At 38.1% G+C, this 22,246-nt stretch overlaps 3 protein-coding genes across 4 annotated transcripts in view; all 3 read right to left on the reverse strand.

Moving 5' to 3' along the window:
* The window catches only part of LOC139133089 (uncharacterized), a 56,727-nt gene extending 52,228 nt beyond the window's left edge, over positions 1-4,499 (reverse strand). The window contains exon 1 of one of the 2 annotated variants that reach the window (XM_070699507.1): positions 3,925-4,494. In XM_070699507.1, the coding sequence (XP_070555608.1) occupies positions 3,925-4,140 (216 nt within the window). In that variant the 5' untranslated portion in view covers positions 4,141-4,494. Of the gene's footprint in view, positions 1-3,924 lie in introns of both variants that reach the window. The other variant, XM_070699508.1, reaches the window with a different exon arrangement.
* Positions 4,500-6,766: 2,267 nt separating this feature from the next.
* On the reverse strand, positions 6,767-12,285 carry LOC139133091 (sulfotransferase 1C4-like). The gene is made up of 6 exons (XM_070699511.1): positions 11,552-12,285; positions 10,477-10,736; positions 9,715-9,841; positions 8,822-8,914; positions 7,908-8,079; positions 6,767-6,953 (listed from the first exon to the last, which is right to left on the reverse strand). The coding sequence occupies exons 1-5, from the start codon at positions 11,673-11,675 to the stop codon at positions 7,964-7,966; spliced, it is 720 nt and encodes a 239-aa protein (XP_070555612.1). The 5' UTR covers positions 11,676-12,285; the 3' UTR covers positions 6,767-6,953; positions 7,908-7,963.
* Positions 12,286-13,205: 920 nt separating this feature from the next.
* On the reverse strand, positions 13,206-21,088 carry LOC139133090 (sulfotransferase 1B1-like). The gene is made up of 6 exons (XM_070699509.1): positions 20,823-21,088; positions 19,126-19,385; positions 18,075-18,201; positions 17,339-17,431; positions 13,831-14,001; positions 13,206-13,367 (listed from the first exon to the last, which is right to left on the reverse strand). Exons 1-6 carry the CDS (start codon positions 20,944-20,946, stop codon positions 13,258-13,260), a joined length of 885 nt encoding a protein of 294 aa, XP_070555610.1. The 5' UTR covers positions 20,947-21,088; the 3' UTR covers positions 13,206-13,257.
* Positions 21,089-22,246: the final 1,158 nt, after the last annotated feature.

Consider the following 22,246-nt stretch of genomic DNA (forward strand, 5'->3'; position numbering starts at 1 on the left):
ACAACATAATATCAGAAATTTATTTTGTCTCGGGGATGTTGAAATATTAATTTCGTCACCGGATTCTCGCAAATGTAGACTGTCATTTTGGGGAGTTGGGATGGCGGTGCACTGAGGTCAAATGCAATGTGTTTCATTACCCCAACAAAGTCAAAATAAATAATTTGGGTAGAGATTTACTTATTGGTTACATATGTTTTGGATTTATAGAATATTGTGCGAAATCTAAGAGTTTTACAACAGTACTCAAGTATATACTCTTTTCTAACATGAAAATTTCATTCTTCTTCTCGTACTAAAACACGAAGAACGTTAGCCCGGACGTTGAGAGTGGTCGTAATACAAAATGTATCAGACTGCACTTGAAAGGAATGTTTTGCACTTTGAAACACAAATGATCGATATCCTAACGGATTAGAGAGATGCCAATTATTTTGCTTGTTAAAACATGTTCAATCTATGCATGGATGCACCAGATGGCAAGTCCTAGATCCCTGCTGTGTACTGTCATGGTCGAAAAAACATGTTCGCAGTGTACCCAAGATTCGAATATCGAAAAACCTCACCTGAGATATTTTGGCCAGCTTCACCATAGCCGAAGGTCATACATGTATATATTAAAAATATTATGTGGAGTAAACAAAGAATATTAGTTTACTGTTTCAAATTAACTATTATGTTGATATATACCATACCACAAACTCGACTTAATCTTTCCATGTACTATACGGTCATTTGTATTCCAGTAAGGTCTGTGATTTTCAACAAATGTGCTTTGTATGCCAAGGATAATCATGGTAGCATATGTCAAACTATGCAGACCTACTAGTTTCATTCTAACGACAGAAAATTGAAGTTTCTCTGAAGCTTCATACAGCGGCCCTTTGGATCTCTTGGTTGTGCACCCACCTGTATGTAAGTATCAAGTGAATTTCCAATCGTTCAGAACTACCGTCTTCTTAGAAATGAATTAGGCGGATAGCGTCATTGCTGATATTTCAAGGACTTTGTATGGAAAGGTTCAAGTTGTCTTGCGTCACGCATAAAATTTGCGATAATGAGTCATGTCGATTGCTTGTATGTCCACTGACCCCTGGTGAAATAGATCATGTAACAAGCGCCTTCTTCGACACAACATGATTCTTCTCAGGAGATGGCACCTACTCACGAACCCGTGAAGCTCTACCGAGGTCGCACTATTCAACACCACCAATTAGCTTCTCAGTACCCGTGCTGTACATGTACAACATTCAGCCTACATGCTATGATGCATGGTAAGGTTGTTTTTTTTTTCCTGCGCGCTTTTGTGAATTCTTGAATCGAAGTCATCTTGAGGCGGGTGTCACGACACAAAGGCAATATTAGGAGATCAAACTGAATTTGAAAAGACATCCGGCGGAAAACCCCGTGACTTCATTTTACAAAGTCATACTTATTAGGCGTCCAAAAAGCGACTTTTTGTACAGAACGACTTGGGGATAAGAATTACTAAGTCTTGTATGTTTTTTTGCTGAGGGTGCAGTATAATGTCGACTTGTTATTTGAGAGTCTTGTTATCGTCTTTCAACTTTCAAACACGCAATTATTATGGACTTACATGAGTATTTGTCGAGAAGTTTCGGCTTTTCTGCTACTCCTAATCGGTGGATTTATGGAATTCAGAAAAGGCAGACTGAGGACAGTTATTGAGAAACTTCAAATTATATTACAATCAAACTGGCATGGCCAAGCTATTCATCTGCTATCGATGGTTGTACATGCGTACAACGTTCATGGAAGAATTTGACCCATTGACGCTTCGCAAAGTATGGCTGATATCTCGTTAATACTGCCTTCAAAACCTATTAAAATCTAGGGAAGATCCAGATATTTAATATCGTCCTTTCCTCCAGGCACTCTTGGAGATTTTTGCTTCTGATACAATTGCACACTTACCAATCTCCTCTGGTACATGTAGATAAAATGGAGATATACGATAGATAAATGGGGCGACGGCAGCCGAACATTACGCGAAGCATGTTTTCTCCGGCGTTGTTTTGTTTGTCCAGGGATTCATTTTTTAGTCTCAATGTTTCGGTCTCTCCTTTCGTTCGAAACTGCGATTTACTTGTCCGGAGCTCTGTTTTTGGGCTCTTGTACGTGAAATCTTGACGAACATTCGACTCAGCTGCTAATTTACGCTTTGGGGCGAAACTCAATGTAAAACATCACGAATGATTAAATATAAGATACGTATTTTCATTAATTTAATATGTCAGCCATCTCCTTCAGCCACGAAGCAAGTTGCTTGAATGGTGAATCGTGTGTTTCATGTTTACCGACTTTATTTCTGTACTGGTTGATGAATTAACTCATGTTGACGTTTCTTAATGGACAATGCTATTCAGCGGATGTGGCAGGGCAACAAAACACGACGTCAATGTGTTCGAGGCATCTACAGTCTCGCGTCTCCATCACGAATAGGTATAACATCATTAAACAATGACAGTGAAATGTATTTACAAGACGCCTGTCCACGTTTAAATGTTTAACTGTTTGCAGGTAACAAATTCAAATGAAAAATGGCACGTCTGCCCAAGTATCCATGTTTCCATTTCGACGGATGATTGTCTGTCTCTCTGTCTGTGTCTGTCTGTCTGTCTCGCTATCTGTCTGTCTTTCTGTCTGTCTGTCTGTATCTCCCTCTCTCTCATGCACATCTGATTATGCACTCTCTGCTGACTATGCCATATATGCTACTGTATTGTATTTCACATCCATATGTAGATTCAGTGTGATTTTCTGAGAACTACCTTTGTTTTGACGAAAGATCTTGCAAAATGGCGCTTTTTTGCACATGTGCTACTTTCCATTACGTATGTCCTGGAGCAAGAAATAGCCAAATATTATATTTTCCTCCACATATTAACAAACACTCCTTACCGTTAATCAATGCGAAATCTAACCAGGTTGTATTGGAAACGTAAAGAGCAAACAGACTTTGTGTTCGCCATACGATCTGCATCAATTTTAATGGGTATCGATCGCATGGGATGGTAATGACACGCTGTTCGAACGCTCTCGAGAAAAGATCGTTAAACTAGTGGGGACAAGTTGTAATGGGAAAGTGGCGAATCGTTTGGAAACACAGATTTTTTTGACTTAACATGTGCGTCATTGCTAAAAGAGCGCGCCTGAAGAACGTCTCGTTAACTCCTGCTTAATTTGTTCCTAACAAGCCATTTCTTGTGTTCGGTTTACAACGTACGTTGACTCAACATGATACATACCGTGGAAACAATAAAACAATTACATTATCATTGATAACTATTTGCAAACCCTAAAATAGAAAGTAATCACGACCAGATGTGGTTGATCCCTTTAACCCTTCAAGTGCTGTATTTTTTCCCACCAAAATTTTAATGGCACATTTTACCTATTCTTATGAATTTTTCTGATAATTTCGGACCAAATGAACTTAACATTTCACTGGCCACAGTTTTTTATCAAAATTTTAGCAAAAATGTAATAAAAATTGACTTAGGTATATTTTATAGGGGTGACAAAAATTGACTTTAGCGCTCAAAAGATTAAACCTTTCTCTCTCATCCGCTTGCCACACACCGTGGAAATAGTGAAGCAGTCTGCCTGAAACGCTTTGTATTCCCGGGTAAAGCTGTTTTTCCTTGAGGCAAGTCAATTCATTACGTCAGCCGGCTTTGACTCAGAACATTACGTATTGATAAAGCTACTCTACAGGTTAGGCGATGCTGTAATGAGCAGGGAAGGCATGCAGTTCATCCAAATAGGAAGCATTATTTCCCGTGCTATGTGGTGCAAGCTTTAGACGGAACGGCTAGGGTCTCGGTCGACGCCGTAGCAGGCGACTTTGTCGCTTAGCCAAGCTCGTATTTCGCGCATAGAGGCATCTCTTTCTCTACCTACCTCGACAGTTTGCTCGTTTTCCGTTGTTTCCGAGGACTGTTGCCGATGTTGGTCGTCTTGCGACATGGAGTGCCGGGAGTGGACGTTGTTCACAACGACGATGACGCAGATGACGAAGATCAAGAAGCAGAGTCCTACTGCCGTCAGGAGAATGAGCATCATTCGATCCCGCTTCATGTTCTCCGGTACATATCTGCTGCTGTTGGGAAAGTGCATTACGTGGATATACTACCGGCGCACGTCTCGCGAACACGCCCCGTAAATGGCAGACAGACAGCAGGTCTCGCACAGAGCGAGATCAATCCTGTAGGAACGAGTCGGCAGAAGCTCACACACAGGTGCTAGGCTAGTTATACAGCCATCAGGCGACCGCTCGTGTTCGCGACTGTCTGGGAACCCTCGTTTGAGAAATCGCACACAATGTACAAGAGTTATTGTCTATTAACAAGTCGCGCGTATTTAAACGAAACGTTGCCAGGAAACAAAGAGAGAAAACACCAGTTACGTTCGCTAGTTATGTCATCCATGGTCACCCAAGCGAAATCGGGGGCTCAACTCCTAGATGATCCAAGAGGCAATCTCCTCTACGTAGGAGCAACTTGAGGTGTCAATTAAAGTGCCGCTTTGTCTGCAGACAGTGCGAGAACAGGAATCGATTTATAATGGGCCCTGTTTCTGTAATGCATTAGAGCGGGAAGCACTTTGAAATCCAAGGTAATAAGGCGGAAGTTGTTTTCACTTCATCTCAGCAGCGATCTGAGGTACAGGACAGTCTTGCGACGTGCGCAGCGTCACATACCGTATGTCGCTTGAAGGTTGTGCCCCAGGTCTACACCACACACTTTATATAATAACGGCAGACGTAGGAAGGCAGCTTTCCCTTATTACCCCCCTCTGCCATTTTTTTCTGTATGCTCGGGACTTCTCGTTTTGCGCGAACGTCGTCGAGACTGTCGGGGGATTTGGCTTTACAATAAAGTTAGATATGACAGTGACAAATACATCTTCACGTAGAATATGTATTTTAATGTTAAGCCAGACAACGGGTCCGCAGATCGCCTGTTTTAACCTACATTTTCTAAGGTGGATAGACGAGGTGAAGGATGACATATATCGAGAGAAATAATATAATAAAAATGTTTCTATAGGTTAATAAAAAAGCTGCATATCATTTACTTCGCCGGAGGATATAAACAACTACAACATGTACACAAATAACACGATTGGAACTAAATTGGGATAATTGGATTGGCAGATTTCTCAAGAATTTTAGAAATTTCTCTAATTTTACACCATATTTGCTTACCATCTTTAAAATTTTATACACAATTTACGATGCTGTTGAAATCTTATGAGTAAGAATCAGTGCATGATAGTATCTAATGCAATATTGTTCAAAACATATGAACGATATTCACATTTGGATGAAAATATGAGAGTTTGTCTGTAGTTTCTTCATTACTGAAACATTAGTAATAATGTCAGTTTGTCATTTTTCCTCGACCAAAATGAAGCTTTTCGATTGATTTACAGTAAAGTCAGTCAGGGTCTTTTAAAATGTGCCCTGACTCAATTTTATGTTTATGAAGCCTTAAATTCATGAAAAAGTCAGGGGCATTTCAAAAGTGCCCTGACTCAAAATTCGTCAATTACAGAAATTTTAATCATTTTGTCTCGTTTCTTGAGTACATTTACACAAAAATGAACTTATTTTCATAAAAATGAATCCGATGAAATAGGTATGCAATAATCGTTGTGTTTCCGTTGTTTTGTCCGATGAGAACAATATTTCAAATTTTACACTATTCTATCATTTTGTAAAATTTCAGCTGTAAAAATTTCGATTTCGTTACATTTTTCTAATAATTACTCTCATCCAATTTTCCCAAATTAGTTCCAATCGTGTTAAATGTTCTAATGAGTAAACAGACTAAAAAATGACAGGTAAAATGTAAAATAGTGGGGAGGGGTTATCACAGAGATGTGAATGAGATTCTTTTGACCGAGTTAAAAAAGTTACATGCGTAGTAGCTGATATGCGCTTGCGAGGTGCACAATATGGGGCGTCTTTCTTCCACGAGAACCGGACGTGTGTCTCAAAAAGTTTGATAAAACAGACGGACTAGAGTTCCCATGTCAAGAAAAACATTGCACATTGTACAATATGAATCGAGTTAACATAGCTTGTAATTTATATTTCAACATGCCTTATTTAGAAAGACGAAGAAGAAGATGTTGGGCTCTGACACAAAAAATATTGACTGTGGTATCAAACGTAGCGCATTTAGTTTTTGTTGAGTCATGACAGTCTAATTCGACTATTAGAGGACGAGAATAAAACATATATTGCAGCAAGGGGAACAACCACAAATAGGTCAAGCAAATATACAGTTACAACGTTATTTTTTTGAATCACAATTAATCGTTACATGAATCAGCAAAAACTAAATAATGAAACCAAAAATACACGTGCGGGTACCGTTGTTACTAAATGTAAGCTTATGGTCCATCGGGATGTCTTAGTACCTTTGGATACAAAGCTAACCTCTAAGATGATAAATCTTATAGTCATGAACTTAAGTAAATCCTGCTCCCTACGTTGAGCAAGTCTACAATGTGTGTACAAAACAATCTTAACATATAAAAGACACAATGACCTATTTCGAATATTCGTCAAAAAGAAGCAATATTTACCATTCTCTAAATATATATTAATTAAAAGCATCAATACACACATGTATCACACGCACTACCTTAACACCTCCTGTTTATATATATATATATATATATATATATATATATATATATATATATATATATATATATATATATATATATATATTATATATATATTCATGTATGTATGTATATATAAGAACCATTACTAGTGTACGTTTTATTCCGAAAACCGAATGGAAACTATTCGAACTCAAACTCTAGTCCTGTTCCTTCAAGCCATTCCTTGTAGTATTTATCCACCAATTCACTTTGTGCAACAGTGTACTTTTGCTTCCATCCTCCGACTATTCCTGAAAAAGAAGCGTCCTACATTGGTACTTTGTCATGACTTGAGATGAGGCGAGCATTGTAGATATATCCGACAAAGGAAGATGACCATGGATAGACACTGAGGGCTGCATGTAACAGCTCCTGTTGAGTGTTGATTATGTACTAACGAATTGAAAGGTATGCTTATTTTAGTATTATAAGCTTTATCAAAGCGTTGATTAAACCTTCCATTTGCAATAATAATTTTAGTTTGATATTACTAGTTCAGCAACTTCTTCAAGTTCCTGGTGGCGATTTGCTTCTCCGGATTGTCGGAGAAAGTAATGTTCACAGCATTATTTAAACAAGACAATGATGAACTTGACGTATGGTAAATTATTTTTAAAAATATTCATGAAGTGATCGATCTATCAGTTTGAAATGTTTGTACTGTTAACTTCATAGCTGTGATTAAGCTGTCGAATAGACGGGCACTGATTTTTGCCATGTGACGCAACTGTTGCATCTGTGAAGCATGCGTAGTCGATTGGCTACGGTAGATCGCTAGGAGATGCACCGTTTTTAAGCTTAAAACAGGCTATATGCCTCTGTGCTTATTTCGTAGGACACCGTTGCCGAATTCAGTATATAAAGTGCACCCCTTGTGTAAAAGTTATTAAATGAAATGAGGATAGGTATATTACATCGTTAATCTACTTGAGTCTACGTGTTATGTCCACAGAGTCATTTGGGAGATACTGAATAGGCCAAGAGATAACTTATATCATTGGTTATTTCGCAACTGAGATTTAGAAATTGTTATGCATTGAAGGTTTATCCACGGAAGGTTTAGACAGTAAAATAATACACAGAGTGCTGAAAATTCGTTTGTGAATTTTCTTCATATGGATAACGTTGTAAACGCGAGAAACGGAGAACCACTGTGTCATGTTCGTATCTCCTTTACGCAAAACAGAGAACGCTATAATGCTTACCTTTTCGAATAAATGGATTATCCTTCCATCCAAGAGCCTTCATAACGGGATCATCCTTAGCGGCTTTTTTTCATATTGTCGATGGTACAATGGTCCGCTATCTTCGCTATGGTTTCAGCTGTCAAGTCTTTCCCGATAAACTCTGCTATCTTCTTAACTCCTGATTTAAGATCTTTCGAAAACAATAGCACTGCAAGTTAAAACAATTCAAAGGCCTCTTTTAAAAAGGCTTTGGACCTCACCATCTAATATTGTCGTCTGATTATGAAGCCCGCCATCACCGACAAAGCTCGCATGTTTTAGCTCCCACTTTGAGCAAATACATGTACAGGCACCTGGGACAGATAGTTGCTTCTGATATCTGATCTGCGTGCACGATTCCCTGTCATTTTACTGATCCACCAACTCAGAGATTAAGTTTTTAATTGTTAATTATTGGAAAGTCATCGGGACATATGGCACTGTGACAGCAAGATTCCTTGCGGCCTTCAGTCGCTTATACACAACCGACATATAGCCCTGGATGCACGTTTCAACACATTTACGTACCAATATTTTTCTTCCAATGATTATGCAATTTAAGTATGTATTATTCGGACGAGTTATCGGAGAAACAAAGATTCAAAACATTAAGTGGGATTAATTCAAATTTGATGATTTGTTCGTCCGCAAACGATTAAATAATTTTCATGTCTCAGGTTTCAAATAAATATTTCCAATCGACGCAATTACATCTTGTCTTAAGACTGGAAACCATCGATAGCTTTCTATAAATGTATGCAACGGTTAAAATATATCTATTGAGGTTATTTCGCGGCCTACTCAGGTATAGGCAGCGCAGAAGAAACAAAAAAGAACAGCTATATATGTATGACAAGGTAGCGTTAGTATGTGTCCTTATTAAGGTCGGCTTACCTTCTTCAAGTCTTCATACTTCAAGAAAAGAACGTGATCTTCATCTTTCCTCTTCCACCAATCCAAGACGTGAGGTCCCCATGGCCCTGACACTAAAGTTGTTAATTGCAAGGAAGTCGAGGATATCCTTTTTCATTTTCTTGCGGACAATTATTTATAGGCATACACCGTGATGTGTGGCTTTGTTGTAATTTATAACAACATGTGCTCAGAAAAAAAAATACATTGCTAGCTATATAGCCACATTCATGAACTCACACGCAAATAGAACTAAAAATGTGTTCACATATTATTTGTGCCCGACCAGACGATAGCCATTATAATTGTATCGTGTTATTAGTTTCTGAAGCTGCCGATGGGCAGGAGCGCTTACTATTTTCGAAACACCTGACATCACTTCTTGGTCTTTTTGCCTGAGGTCCATAAAGCTTTCCTTCGCGGATTTGACTTTGTTGTCTGTACCGGTACTTTGCTGTCTCTTCTGTGCCGTTTTGTTTCTGTGTTAACAACTGACCATGTATTATGAAGTTTGACCTATTGCTATTTGATTCTGAATGGGTATGATTGTGATTATTTTAATTTTTTATATTTGCGAATCAGTCTATAATCTACATAATGTACACATACCCATGAAAGAATGGAGAGATACAGCTTTAGAAAAAACAAAACAAACATTATTCGACCTCCAGTCCCACAGGCGAAATAGCCAATTACAGGATGAGGTACCGATCATCCACTACCGGGGTAAACCATGAGAAGTAAAGTGCCCCGCTCAAATGAACAGCATAATGCTCGAGTTTCGAGCTAGCAATCCTCCAACATTATGTCCGGTGCACTAACTATTGCCTCTCACACCATGTCCTTTACAAGAACTTTAGGTCGATGTTCTTACCTACCTTTCCCGCGAGGAACAGTTCCAAAAACGCACCAAAACTCATGTCCACATTAAACGGTGGTCTTGCTACCTGGTTCAGCATGGACACAGCCACATCTTTCGGGTTGCGTGCCAAGTAGATTACCTGTAGGTGAATGACGGATAATGATTACGATTAAGCGTATTTTATATAATGTTTTCATTGTCATCATTTTCTGCTGATTTTCGCTGAGGTAATTTAACAACATCGTTATTAAAAATTCATTGTTGGTGTTTTATTATCCTCCATTTATACTTTGGTTATGGTTAAAGCCTAGCCATATCATAATTATTACATTAACATTAATCCGTGTTTTATGAGAATACTTTGACCTATCATTCATTTCAAAATACATTTTAAAGAGAATAACTAACTATTACGCTTTATTTATTTTATGAGCTGGGAATAAATTCTAAATACATTATGCAATCTTGAGCAAGCTGTGCCCTAATACTTGTAAGCAGTTTTCCTTTAAATGAAGATAGAGTATCTATGATGCATTGCAACCTCCCACACTTTCCCTTTATGAATGCTTCTTACTGGAAATTTAATAAGCTTAGAGCAAACAGATGACAACGGACGCTTTTCATTTCCTCTAGATGTTTAGAGCACCATCAAATATGCTCATGCGTACTTCTAACAACCTCTGTTGATGGCATTATAAATCTAATGGCATATCAAATTACTCGATCAGTCTTAATTTTCAAAATTGCAATAAATCAATCTTTGATATCTGTCACCTTGGGTTTCTTTTCCAACAACTGCGTCGGTAAATCCTCATACTTGAAATGGCTGGGCAGAAAGCGAGGTGACTCCATGCCGTCAGGATCAAAGTCAGCAGCGAAACCGTTGTTTGTCTTCAGGAACAGTAGTTTAGGATCGTCCCCTTGTTTGGCCAAGAGTAACTCTATGATGATTGCCCTCTTTTCAATCGGAATGTCAGCCTTTGTATCCCCGCCATTCAGGATAAGTGGAACAATCTCCTTTAACCAGTGAGTTCCTGCAGTATCGGAATACTTACTATTCAAATTATCGAAGGTCGTCGATTAGGAGGCTAGTTTATTTTAAAATTTTCTCGAAATTCCTAAAAGTTTATTGAAATGCAACTATCATAGGTAGTGTCATTTTAGATCCTATAATGGCAGCTCAAATGCACGTTGCAGTGAATACACATCGATGCTGTGGCTTATCGCACGCGCTTGGGTCAGGGACGGTAGTTTCACTACAACATCCATCAGCTTCGCTGCTTTACCTCGCAAAATTATGAAATACATTTAGTGTTTTAATAATCAACGTCAGTCAACTTGTACCAAGCCTTATCTATCTACCAATCATTCTCCATTCCTGCATGGATTGCATCTCCGAAGAATGACACTTTTTCCCAAACCATAAAATTCTATTGCAAATAAAACAGTCAATACCAATACAAAGATCGAATTCCAAACACAATGTATTATATACATTATGATGACCATGATACAATAGAGGCTAAATCAGATTGAGTATTCATAACGACTGTTAGTATGCGAAGTGATTTTCACCCGAATATGAATCTCAGGCTATTTTGAGCATGATTCTTTCATGTTTGATTCTTAGATTCTTGATTCTCCGATTAGGCTTATCCCCGCACCCCATCCGACGCAAAGCCTCGGAACCTAGACCTGGCATAATCAAACAGTCATGCCCGATTGTGTATCTATTCATGGGAACGAAGACTGCTAGGGGAAAACAAAGCTTTATAGAATTGGTTGTTTCTTTGTTGTCAAATATTCCCAACTCAATGTCTACTTTACAATACATATAATATTATCTTACCGGATTTTGGATATGTCAGCAGAAATAAATCGTCGTGCCGAACTTCAATCTGTTTGACCTTTTCCTTCGGAAAATCTGGAAGGATATTGCCTTTTGCCTTGTCTGTTGGTGGTGCATTTTCCATGGCTGCAGTTTAAGATCGAGCCTCAAGTTTCAGTATTTGAAGAGTTGACAAGGACAAGCAGAATTTGCGCCGCTTTGTTGTCAACTGACACAAGAATGTATGTCGACGTCAATGAACCGAGCGACTCTGGGGGTTCCAGGGTAGGTTCCTTACGGCGCAGCTCACAATGTATTGATACTTTAGACTCCTAAAGATATATGAAATGATGACTCCCGCTTGTAAACCGGCTATCTTGCTACCTAATATCAGTTTGATTTTTGAAATCTTCTCGATAAGATAAGGTAGCAATCTACAAGTGTAAAGTCCAGTAAAGCAGTATGTTGAACGTCGTCGAAAGATGACTCGATTACATCATTCAGACCGCGAGGTCAAAATATTCTTCCTTGCTCTTTTTATAAAAGTATTGCTCATTTTAGGGGCACCCTGTCGATGCATAATGATATGTGAACTTCAAGGAAACCTGTCCATGATGTTGTTGGTGTCGATATTTTCCTACCTGACCGAGAATTATGTAATTAAGTGTCGTTTTTTGTTTATACAGTGAAATAAATCGTACTGTATCAAATGAAGTCATGCAACTATGTATAGTACCAGATCACGAATGCTGGTACTGGGTAACAGACAGGCCGTTGACTACGTCATATAAGAGGCACCTGTCGGTATACGCCCGTGCTATCATCGCTCTTAATTGCGACATGACGTGAACATCCTACATGAAAATTTGTGTGTGCAGGTCACGATTATTATGCCATGAATCCTCCCTATAATATAATGAAAACTAAGGATGCCTATGATCGATACACTGTGTATAATACGATTATTACAATTAAGCAAGTCTTATAACGAAAAACTAGCATTTTATTTCCAGTAAGAAGAGATGGAAAATAGGGTACACAATGATTCCCTTTGTAGACACACTGATACTGTACTGCATAAACGTTATTTTAGAACATTTCTTAGATAGACAAGATGAAAACCAACGTATGTATAGACGGATATATAAATATATATATATATATATAATATATATATATATATATATATATATATATATGTGTGTGTGTGTGTGTGTGTGTGTGTGTGTGTGTGTGTGCATATGTGTTTTTTTCTTTGTCTTTATTCAGTAACTTTTGGGTCTATTTTAATCCAATATTTTCTGCGAACATCATGCTTAAATCTAAGATGACATACTTTGGCGTGATTAGGATCAGGAAATCCCATGGATACAACTCGCTCCCCGCTGGAACAAATCTGCAATGTATGTGAACATCAAAGGTTACACTTATAAGGCACAGTGGAATAATTTTCAAAATATTAATATTTATCATTTTCTGAATCTAATAATTAGTTATACCATTACACATATGTAATAATGCAACCACTGGCGCTAGCATGACATCCCGTATATATATATATATATATATATATATATATATATATATATATATATATATATATATATATATATATATATATATATATATATATATATATATATATATATATATATATATATATATGGTTGTTTATTCATTTATTTATTTTTACTTATGTACGTCTTGGTACGTAAATTTCGCGGAAACTATTCGAACTCAAATTCTAATCCTGTTCCTTCAAGCCATTCCTTGTAGTATTTATCCACCAATTCACTTTGTGCAACAGTGTACTTTTCCTTCCATCCTCCGACTATTCCTGTAAAAAAGAAGCGTCCTACATTGGTACTTTGCCGTGACTTGAAATGAGGGCAGTATTATAGATATATCCGACAAAGGAAGATGACCATGTATAAACATAGAGAGCTTACAACTTCCGTCGAGTCTTCTTTGTGCATTAATCGATTATAATGTTATAAGCCTATCAAAACATTTATTAATGATTTTCATTGTCATTTCGTATGATTTTTGAATTTTAAGAGGACTAGTACAAAAACTTTTTTAAGTTCCTTGGTTGAGATAACTTATATCATTGGTTATTTAGCAAATGAGAATGGGGTATACATCCATGTAAGGTGTAGACAGTAAAATAATACACAGAGCGCAGAAAATTCTTTTGTGATTTTCTTCACTTGGATAACGTTGTAAAAGCGAAAAACGGAGAACCACTGTGTCATGTTCGTATCTCCTTTACGCAAAACAGAGAACGCTATAATGCTTACCTTTTCGAATAAATGGATTATCCTTCCATCCAAGAGCCTTCATAACGGGATCATCCTTGGCGGCTTTTTTCATATTGTCGATGGTACAATGGTCAGCTATCTTTGCTATGGTTTCAGCTGTTAAGTCTTTCTCGATAAACACTGCAATCTTCTTAACTCCTGATTTAAGATCTTTCAAAAACAGAGAGAATTTGGAAGTCAACACAATTCAACGCGCCCTTTTGAAAGAAGTCGTACATTGACAAAATTGAACGAGTTCAGAAGAAATTTATTAAATTTCTTTGTTTTAAGGAGGGTATGGAGTACAATGTTGATAATTATTTTACATTATGTTCTTATTTTAAACTTTCGGCTCTTTTTATTCGTCGTCAAGTTTTAGATCTTTGTTTTATTCACAAGTGTGTCAATTTCATTACCGATTGTCCAGATATTAATAGCTCCTTCACTTTCTTTGTGCCCCCAAGGCGTCTCAGGTCTTCTGACCTTTTCCGGATTCCAAATCACCGCGTTAACCTGTCTAAATATTGTTTTTCGTCTCGGGCAATGTAACTTTTAAATAGTGTCTATCGTTTTGATATTGATTTGTTTACCAGTCTTAGTGCTTTTAAAACACAAGTGTCATCTGTTTTATTATCTCTTGCTGATAGTCATTTTACTACCGAGAGTTTTTGATGTTTGTCAGTCTCTGTTGTTACTTGTTTAGTGCCTTTTTTTTAATTAGTTTCTGCATGTTGTAATTTGTCTTTTTCATGTTTTAATTTTTCTCTGTTTGCATCCAGTTATTGGGCTATGCCTGTTGGATGTCAGAATGAATAAATAAATAAAAAATAAAAATAAATAAATAAATAAAACAAGTCATCGTTGATGACACAGTCCCCGCTTGTCCATTTTGTTGTAATCTTTGGTGTCAAGGTACCTGTGGTCTAGGTAGCTGTGGAATGACATTGATGCAACGGGTGCATCAGGCCTGTGACTTGCATAATAAAGTAATCTGAGGAACGTTCAATAAAATTGACCCATCTCTGCCGGTAATGACCACTGAAGGAACTCTTGATTACATCACACATAACGATGCCCTTACTGCCTCTAGTTTCATGATGGCAATACTATACACATGGTTTGGTGGAATTTTAGAAATTGTATGGGATCGGGTATGTTGTTGTAATCAGCCATTTCGGATCATATAATGAAACAAATAAATTTGCAGCCATATCACGTTTAAAAAAAATCAGTCCATCGAAGGACAGTGACCAATGTTTATGTTTCAAAGACATAAAAAAATCACACCAAAATTGAAATCAAATGGCTGTCTATTGACCATATAGATCATCGCACAAAATTAGTAGACATGCATATGTATGCCATAGTACTTTATCTTTGTACCAAGTCTCAACAACATTGGATAAGGAATATTTGCATATGATTAAGCCTAAAAGACATGAAGAAATCCAAAAATGACCATCTGGCAGCGATATTTGGAACAATGACAATCTGGCAACCATATTGGAACATGTCACGAAGTACATTGACATGTATATGTATGCCATAGGGCATGATCTTTGCGCCAAGTTTGGACAAAATCGGTGTAATGACCTTTGAATTAAGCTTCAAAGACATGAAAAATTCCAACAAAATGGCAGTTCTGCAGCCATATTGGCTCCTATCGCAAGGTCAATTGATACATGCATATGTAGGCCATAGTGCTTTGCCTTTGTGCCATGTTTGAACAAAATCGATTCAAGGATGTTTGAGTTATGGTTCAAAGACATGAAAAAATTGCAGCAAAATGGCCGCCTCACGCCCATATTGGATCGAATCGCAATATAATTCCACATGCATATGTACGCCATAGTGTTCTGCCTTTGTGCCAAGTTTGAACAGCCTCGGAATCTGTTCAAGGATGTTTGAGTTATGGTTCAAAGACACGAAAAATCGCAAAAATATGGCCACCTTGCGGCCATATTGGATTGTATCGCAATATAAATCGATGTGCATCTGTACGTCATAGTGCTATGCCTTTGTGCCAAGTTTGAACAGAATCTGTTCAAGGATGTTTGAGTTATGGTTCAAAGACATGAAAAATCGCAAAAATATGGCCACCTTGCGGCCATATTGGATCGTATTGCAATATAAATCGATGTGCATCTGTAAGTCATAGTGCTATGCCTTTGTGCCAAGTTTAAACAGAATCGGTTCAAGGATGTTTGAGTTATGGTTCGAAGACACGAAAAATTGCAAACAAATGACCGCCTCACGCCCATATTGGATCGTATTGCAACATAATTCTACATGTATATGTAGACTATAGTGTTATGCCTTTGTGCCAAGTTTGAATAGAATCTGTTAAAGGATGTTTGAGTTATAGTTCAAAGACATGAAAATTGCAAAAATATGGCCACCTTGCGGCCATATTGAATCGTATCGCAAAATAAATCGATGTGCATCTGAAGGTCATAGTGCTATGCCTTTGTGCCAAGTTTGAACAAAATTGGTTCAGCAGTGTCTGAGAAACGGCCGAGGACGGACGGACGGACGGGACCCAATCTATAAGTACCCGCGGACTAAAAAAGACTTCGTACTTCATCATTTAAAATTGTCATCTAATTAAGAAGTGCGCCATCAAATGGCCGAGCTCGCTAGTTTTAGCTACCGCTGCGCATAAATCATGCTGTGTAGGACATTGGGTGATTTTTAGAAGATTATCCAACTACCGCGCAATCTGAACTGATCACGCAAGCAGTACACTTCTGGAGTAAGACACGCCCATGACTGGTCGGGAAAAAATTCGCCCTGATTTTTTCAGGTGAATTGCCAACTACCAGACTTAAAAGGCTAACAAGGTGATGAGATTAGTTACCGCCAGCTCATTTTCTGTTTATTTCAAAACAAAGAAGGTATCAGACTATGCGTACTGAAGAACGGGCATCGCCGACTGAAATTCAAGATCATACCAATTTAGTTCAAGGATGGCAGACTTTGGATCTGATCACGTGAAACAGTCGTCAATTATATCTAATACGCGAGCAAATTGCTTTAATATCTCCCCTGTCGTCCAGTGAAAAGTGTTCAAACATTTTTCTGTCCCATGACTTAAAACAGAAATGCGTATCTGCTCTCTATTTTTCAAAGATTAAGTCTTTTCATATTATTATTTGGTCGACATATGGGACAAAAAGATAGACTCCAAACATTTCTTGGAATTAATTCAAATCTGACGATTTGCTCATTTGTAAACGATTGACTCATTTTAACGCTTTAGGTTCCAAATAAATGTATCCCGTCCAATGCCATCTCGTCTCATCTCATTACTGCAAGCCACCCAAAGCGTCCTATAAGCGTATATACTGTGATTCAAATATTCCCATGACATACAGTGTTTAAGTATTAAGGGTATTTCGCAGCCAAAGAGATACTCTAAGTACTGGTAACTCAGCTGTAACAAGAATGAAGAGCCATGTGTTACAAGGTAACCGTCATTATGTGTACTTATTCAAGTCTAGTACTTTTACCTTCTTCAGGTCTTCATACTTCAGGAAAAGAACGTGATCTTCATCTTTCTTCTCCCACCAATCCAAAACGTGAGGTCCCCATTGTCCGGGCGCTAGAGAGGTTTATTGACTAGTAAGTCGGGGGATATTACTGTCATTGATTCAATTATCTCTACGCACGTAAATAACATATAACATGTAGATTTGGCAAAATTCATGACAGAATGTGTTTACTAATCATTGCAATGCCAGCTATACATGTCTATATTCGTTATATTCAAGAGGCACACAAGAAGAACTAGCAATGTATTGACATATTATTTGTGCTCAATGTTACAAAGTCCATCATGCTTTCATCCTGTATTTCTACATAGTTTCTGTAGGTACTGATCAATCTTTATTTTGCAAATCTCTGCATTATCTACATAAACTATTGACAAAAGAAAGAGGCGGGAAAGATACCATTAGTTTTTTAATACTATTCAATCCCCCTTGTCCAACAGGCAGAAAGGCCAATCACAGAATGAGGTACCCACGTGACCCACTACAGAATGAAGTATGGCGGAGTAAAGAGCCTTACTCAGTTTAACAGCATAATTCTAGAGTTTCGAGCTCACTATCTTCCGAAAGTATCCCAACCACTGCCTCACGATGTATCCAGGCACAGACAAATGGAAAGACAGTCTTTCTCTTTGTCTGTGATCCAGATAACATGTGTTTTCATATATGTGACGAACATTAGATCGATGTTCTTACCTACCTTTCCCGTGAGTAACAGTTCCAGAAACACATCAAAACTCATATCAACATCAAACGGTGGCCTTGTTATCTGATTCAGCATGGACACAGCTACATCTTTCGGGTTGCGTGCCAGGTAAATAACCTGTGAATGTATCATGGATAATGACTCCAATTATATAAATAAAGAGTAAAGTGTAATGTTTTCATGTTATCATTTATTACTGATTTTCTCAAAGTTACTTAGCAGGAGGAAAAGTTCATTTGTTGTTGTTATTATGATTATGATTATTGTTATTGTTGTTATTGTTGTGGTTGTTGTTGTTGTTGTTGTTGTTGTATGCTGTCGTATTGATCCTTCGTTATGATTACAGTGTCGTTTAAAATTAATTTTTTTTTACTTGATAACATACTGAAGTAAATTCACGTCGGTATTTTTTCCCGAAACAATTACATATATATATATATATATATATATATATATATATATATATATATATATATATATATATATATATATATATTCAGACAAATACATTGTGATATTTGTTCTGTGTTTAATTCTGATCGGTATACTATTTTTATCTTACGATTTTCTTTTATATTTCTGTCATTGCAAGATAAATTAACATCACATGAAACGACAAAGGCCACCAGAATAGTTTTCTGGTCGTATATTGAAACGTGAGCATTTATTTCCAGATTTTTGGTTATTTTGGTTGATGAACAGGGACTCAAGTGCTCTATCGACAGATGTGAACTCATTATTTAATACTCCAAGTCATCGTTGTATTATAATAATTTTTTCATATAAACCTTTTACATGCACTCCGTCGTACATAAATCAAAAACCAACCATGCTGTGCCTCGTCTGTTTAGGGAAATAAACACAGAACCACGTCATAGAAACGACAAAGGACGTTTTCTAATTCTAGATGTTTACAGTATATACGCATGCATACTTCCTACTTTCCCTGTTAATCGCATTATTAGTCCAACGACTTAATCAAGTGGTTCGATCACCCTTAATTTTCAAAATTCTAATAAATCAATTTCAGATATCTGTCACCTTGGGTTTCTTTTCCAACAGCTGCGTCGGTAAATCCTCATACTTAAAATGGCTGGAAAGAAAGCGTGGTGACTCCATATCATCAGGGTCGAAGTCAGCAGCGACGCCGTGGTTCGTCTTCAGGTACAGCACTTTAGGGTCATCCCCTTGTTTGGCCAGGAGCACCTCTACGGTCATAGCTCTCTTTTCCATCGGAATGACCGACTTTGTATCGCCACCGTTCAGGATGAGTGGAATTACCTCGCTCAACCAGTGAGTTCCTGCAGAGCCAGTATAAATATACATATTATCGAACATCGTCGTTTAGACGGCTGCGATATTTTAAAACTTACTTGAAAGCTGTGGAAGTTTATTTGAAAATGTAACAAACAGTTAAGTCCCAAAGATGGCACTTTAACATGCTATTATACTTTCCTAATGTGCGGTCGATTTGATGTCTTTATTCCGGAGAGTCAGTTTAGTGTCATTGAGGTAGCAGTGTTACGTCACCACATCATGGCTTTACATAGAAGCAGGATTGAGAAAGTAATTTGGATAACCCTCAATACCACAAAGTAATAGTTTCAAGGCTAAGGGGTAGACTACCATATATTCTGAAGGGATCTAGAAGATGCACTGGGTAGCATTAGTATTTTCTTCCTCCTTCACTTCTGAGCAATATTACTAATGAAGTACAAGGTAAAGGTAGGAAGCCCGAGTGGATGAGCACGCCGGAAATAATAGTAACGACACAAAGATTAGAAAGAAACATGTCGGCGCATTATTGTGTTTTGCTTCTTGTCTGCTTACAATATTTTAGATTCTTCCTGTCACCCTTGGCAGGATTTGTTTTTCAAAAGCAACCTCTATGGAAGCTTTGTTTCTTCCGAAATCTTCCAAACCCCGCAGGATATCAATGGGCCTACCCTTTACTGCAACAAGGTAAATCAAAAACAGTGTTGCTTTCATGTGCAATTTTCACGTGACTGGAAGGAACGTCAATATTTTTATCACTATAGTAGTACTGATGAGGGTATTGAGGCTAAAGTAAATTTACAGTCACATATACTTGAATCCCGTCACGTGAGTGACTGCAACTCGCCAATACATGTAGGTATACGTGGCGCACCTTTGGGTGTGGTTTCCAGTCACGTCGTACAACATGCGGGTAAAACATTTTGATGCAAAGTGGAATATGATTTTATACACCCAAAATTTAGTAAAACATACGTTCTTCATCCATATATTTGTAGTATTCCTGTAATGTTTTCGGCAAATCATGGCTTGGCCAAGTTCGTAGTAATCTCTGTTTGTGCCCCCCCCCACCCCGGTCGGCCGCGCAAGTGCTTAGTTTTCGTCCCACAACTCCTTGCAATGTTCACGACACGACTTTTAACCACGTTCAAAGATCACAGAGGTCTAAAATGTGGTCCTAAAATACCGAGACTTCAGGTCTAAAATTGGGTACAGGATTATGCGTGAGGCCGAACACCCCTGCCCTTTCTCCACACAGGTAGCAGATACCCGCCTGCCGCTAAATGAAGTCTTGGACCCAAGACCCAAGCAAACTTTCATATCCGATTCTGTATCTTTTAACTGGAAAGAGGACTGCTCGAGAAAAACAATGAAAGCTTATGATATTGTTGTACTGTTCTTTGTTGTCAAACATTCCCCGTTCATCCAATTTAACATACCAAAAGATAACCTCCTTATCTTACCGGATTTTGGATACGTCAGCAGAAATAAGTCGTCGTGCCGCACGGCCATCTGTTTCACCTCTTCCTTGGGAAAATTTGGAAGGATACTGCCCATTGCCTTGTCTGCCGGTGATACATTCTCCATGGCTGAAGTTTAAGACCTAGCTTCTAGTTTCAGTATCTGTAGATTTGACTAGCGGCAAGGAGAATTTCCACCAATTTTTTGGCTCAGCTGAACATAAACTATATGCTGGTGTCGACTTAGCGAGCGACGGCGAGGTTCTAGTACTCTGTACCGATGTATTGATACTTCAGACTCCTCAAGTTAAGTAAAATCACAGGGTGTTGTCTAAATGTCCGTCCCCAGGGGTGAGTAGGTGTTTCGTTGTATTGCTAATAAAGATATATTCTACCAACCTTTGGTGTTTTGGTCTTAAACTTAGCACTGCCCTTGACAATCTTGCGTTAACGTTTTATCAACATGCTGTATCTATTATCTGATGAGTTTGAGTGCCTAATTGGCCAAGGTAAGCAAGGGTAAATTACTAAGCTGTGGACGCTGTCACCAGATTATCACCGGATTAAATTTGACAAAGTCCACAACGAACGCGCCAGTAAGGTATTATACCTTACTGGCGCGTTCGTTGTTGACTTTGTCAAATTTAAGGTGATAATCTGGTGACAGCGTCCACAGCTTAGTAATTTACCCTTGCTTACTTTGGCCAATTAGGCACTCAAACTCATCAGATAATAGATACAGCATGTTGATAAAACGTTAACGCAAGATTGTCAAGGGCAGTGCTAAGTTTAAGACCAAAACACCAAAGGTTGGTAGAATATATCTTTATTAGCAATACAACGAAACACCTACCCACCCCTGGGAACGGACATTTAGACAACACCCTGTGGTAAAATGGGCACTTACCCGAGCGTTATGCGTTGTGAGTCAGCTATTTTGCAATAACTCTCCGTTAGCTTCTCGATGTGGCAGCAATATTGAGTTGTAAAGTGCATAGTTTGCTCAAAATTGATGAAAGGCAACTCAATATATTTGTTCGGACCGTGACACGAGGCCTGTCGGCCTGTTTTGTAAAGTATTTTGCAATGACGTAGAAGTGGCATAGTAAATTAGTGATGACGTCAAAATTGGCATACGCGCGCTAACATAGACGCCTCTATGTATGTATGTATGTATGTATGTATGTATGTATGTATGTATGTATGTATGTATGTATGTATGTATGGAGGGAGGGAGGGAGGGAGGGAGGGAGGAAGGGATGGATGGATGCATGCATGCATTCATGCGTACATGTATCTATGTATATACGTATGTACTGACGTACGTACGTACGTACCTGGGTACATTAGTAGATACGCAGTGTTGCAGCCAGAAATTGTAAAGCTTGGGACGTACTGTTCCCCTACCTTTTATTTTTGTGACATTT

The sequence above is a fragment of the Ptychodera flava genome, chromosome 5 (assembly GCF_041260155.1).
Source record: "Ptychodera flava strain L36383 chromosome 5, AS_Pfla_20210202, whole genome shotgun sequence".
NCBI classification, from domain to species: domain Eukaryota; kingdom Metazoa; phylum Hemichordata; class Enteropneusta; family Ptychoderidae; genus Ptychodera; species Ptychodera flava.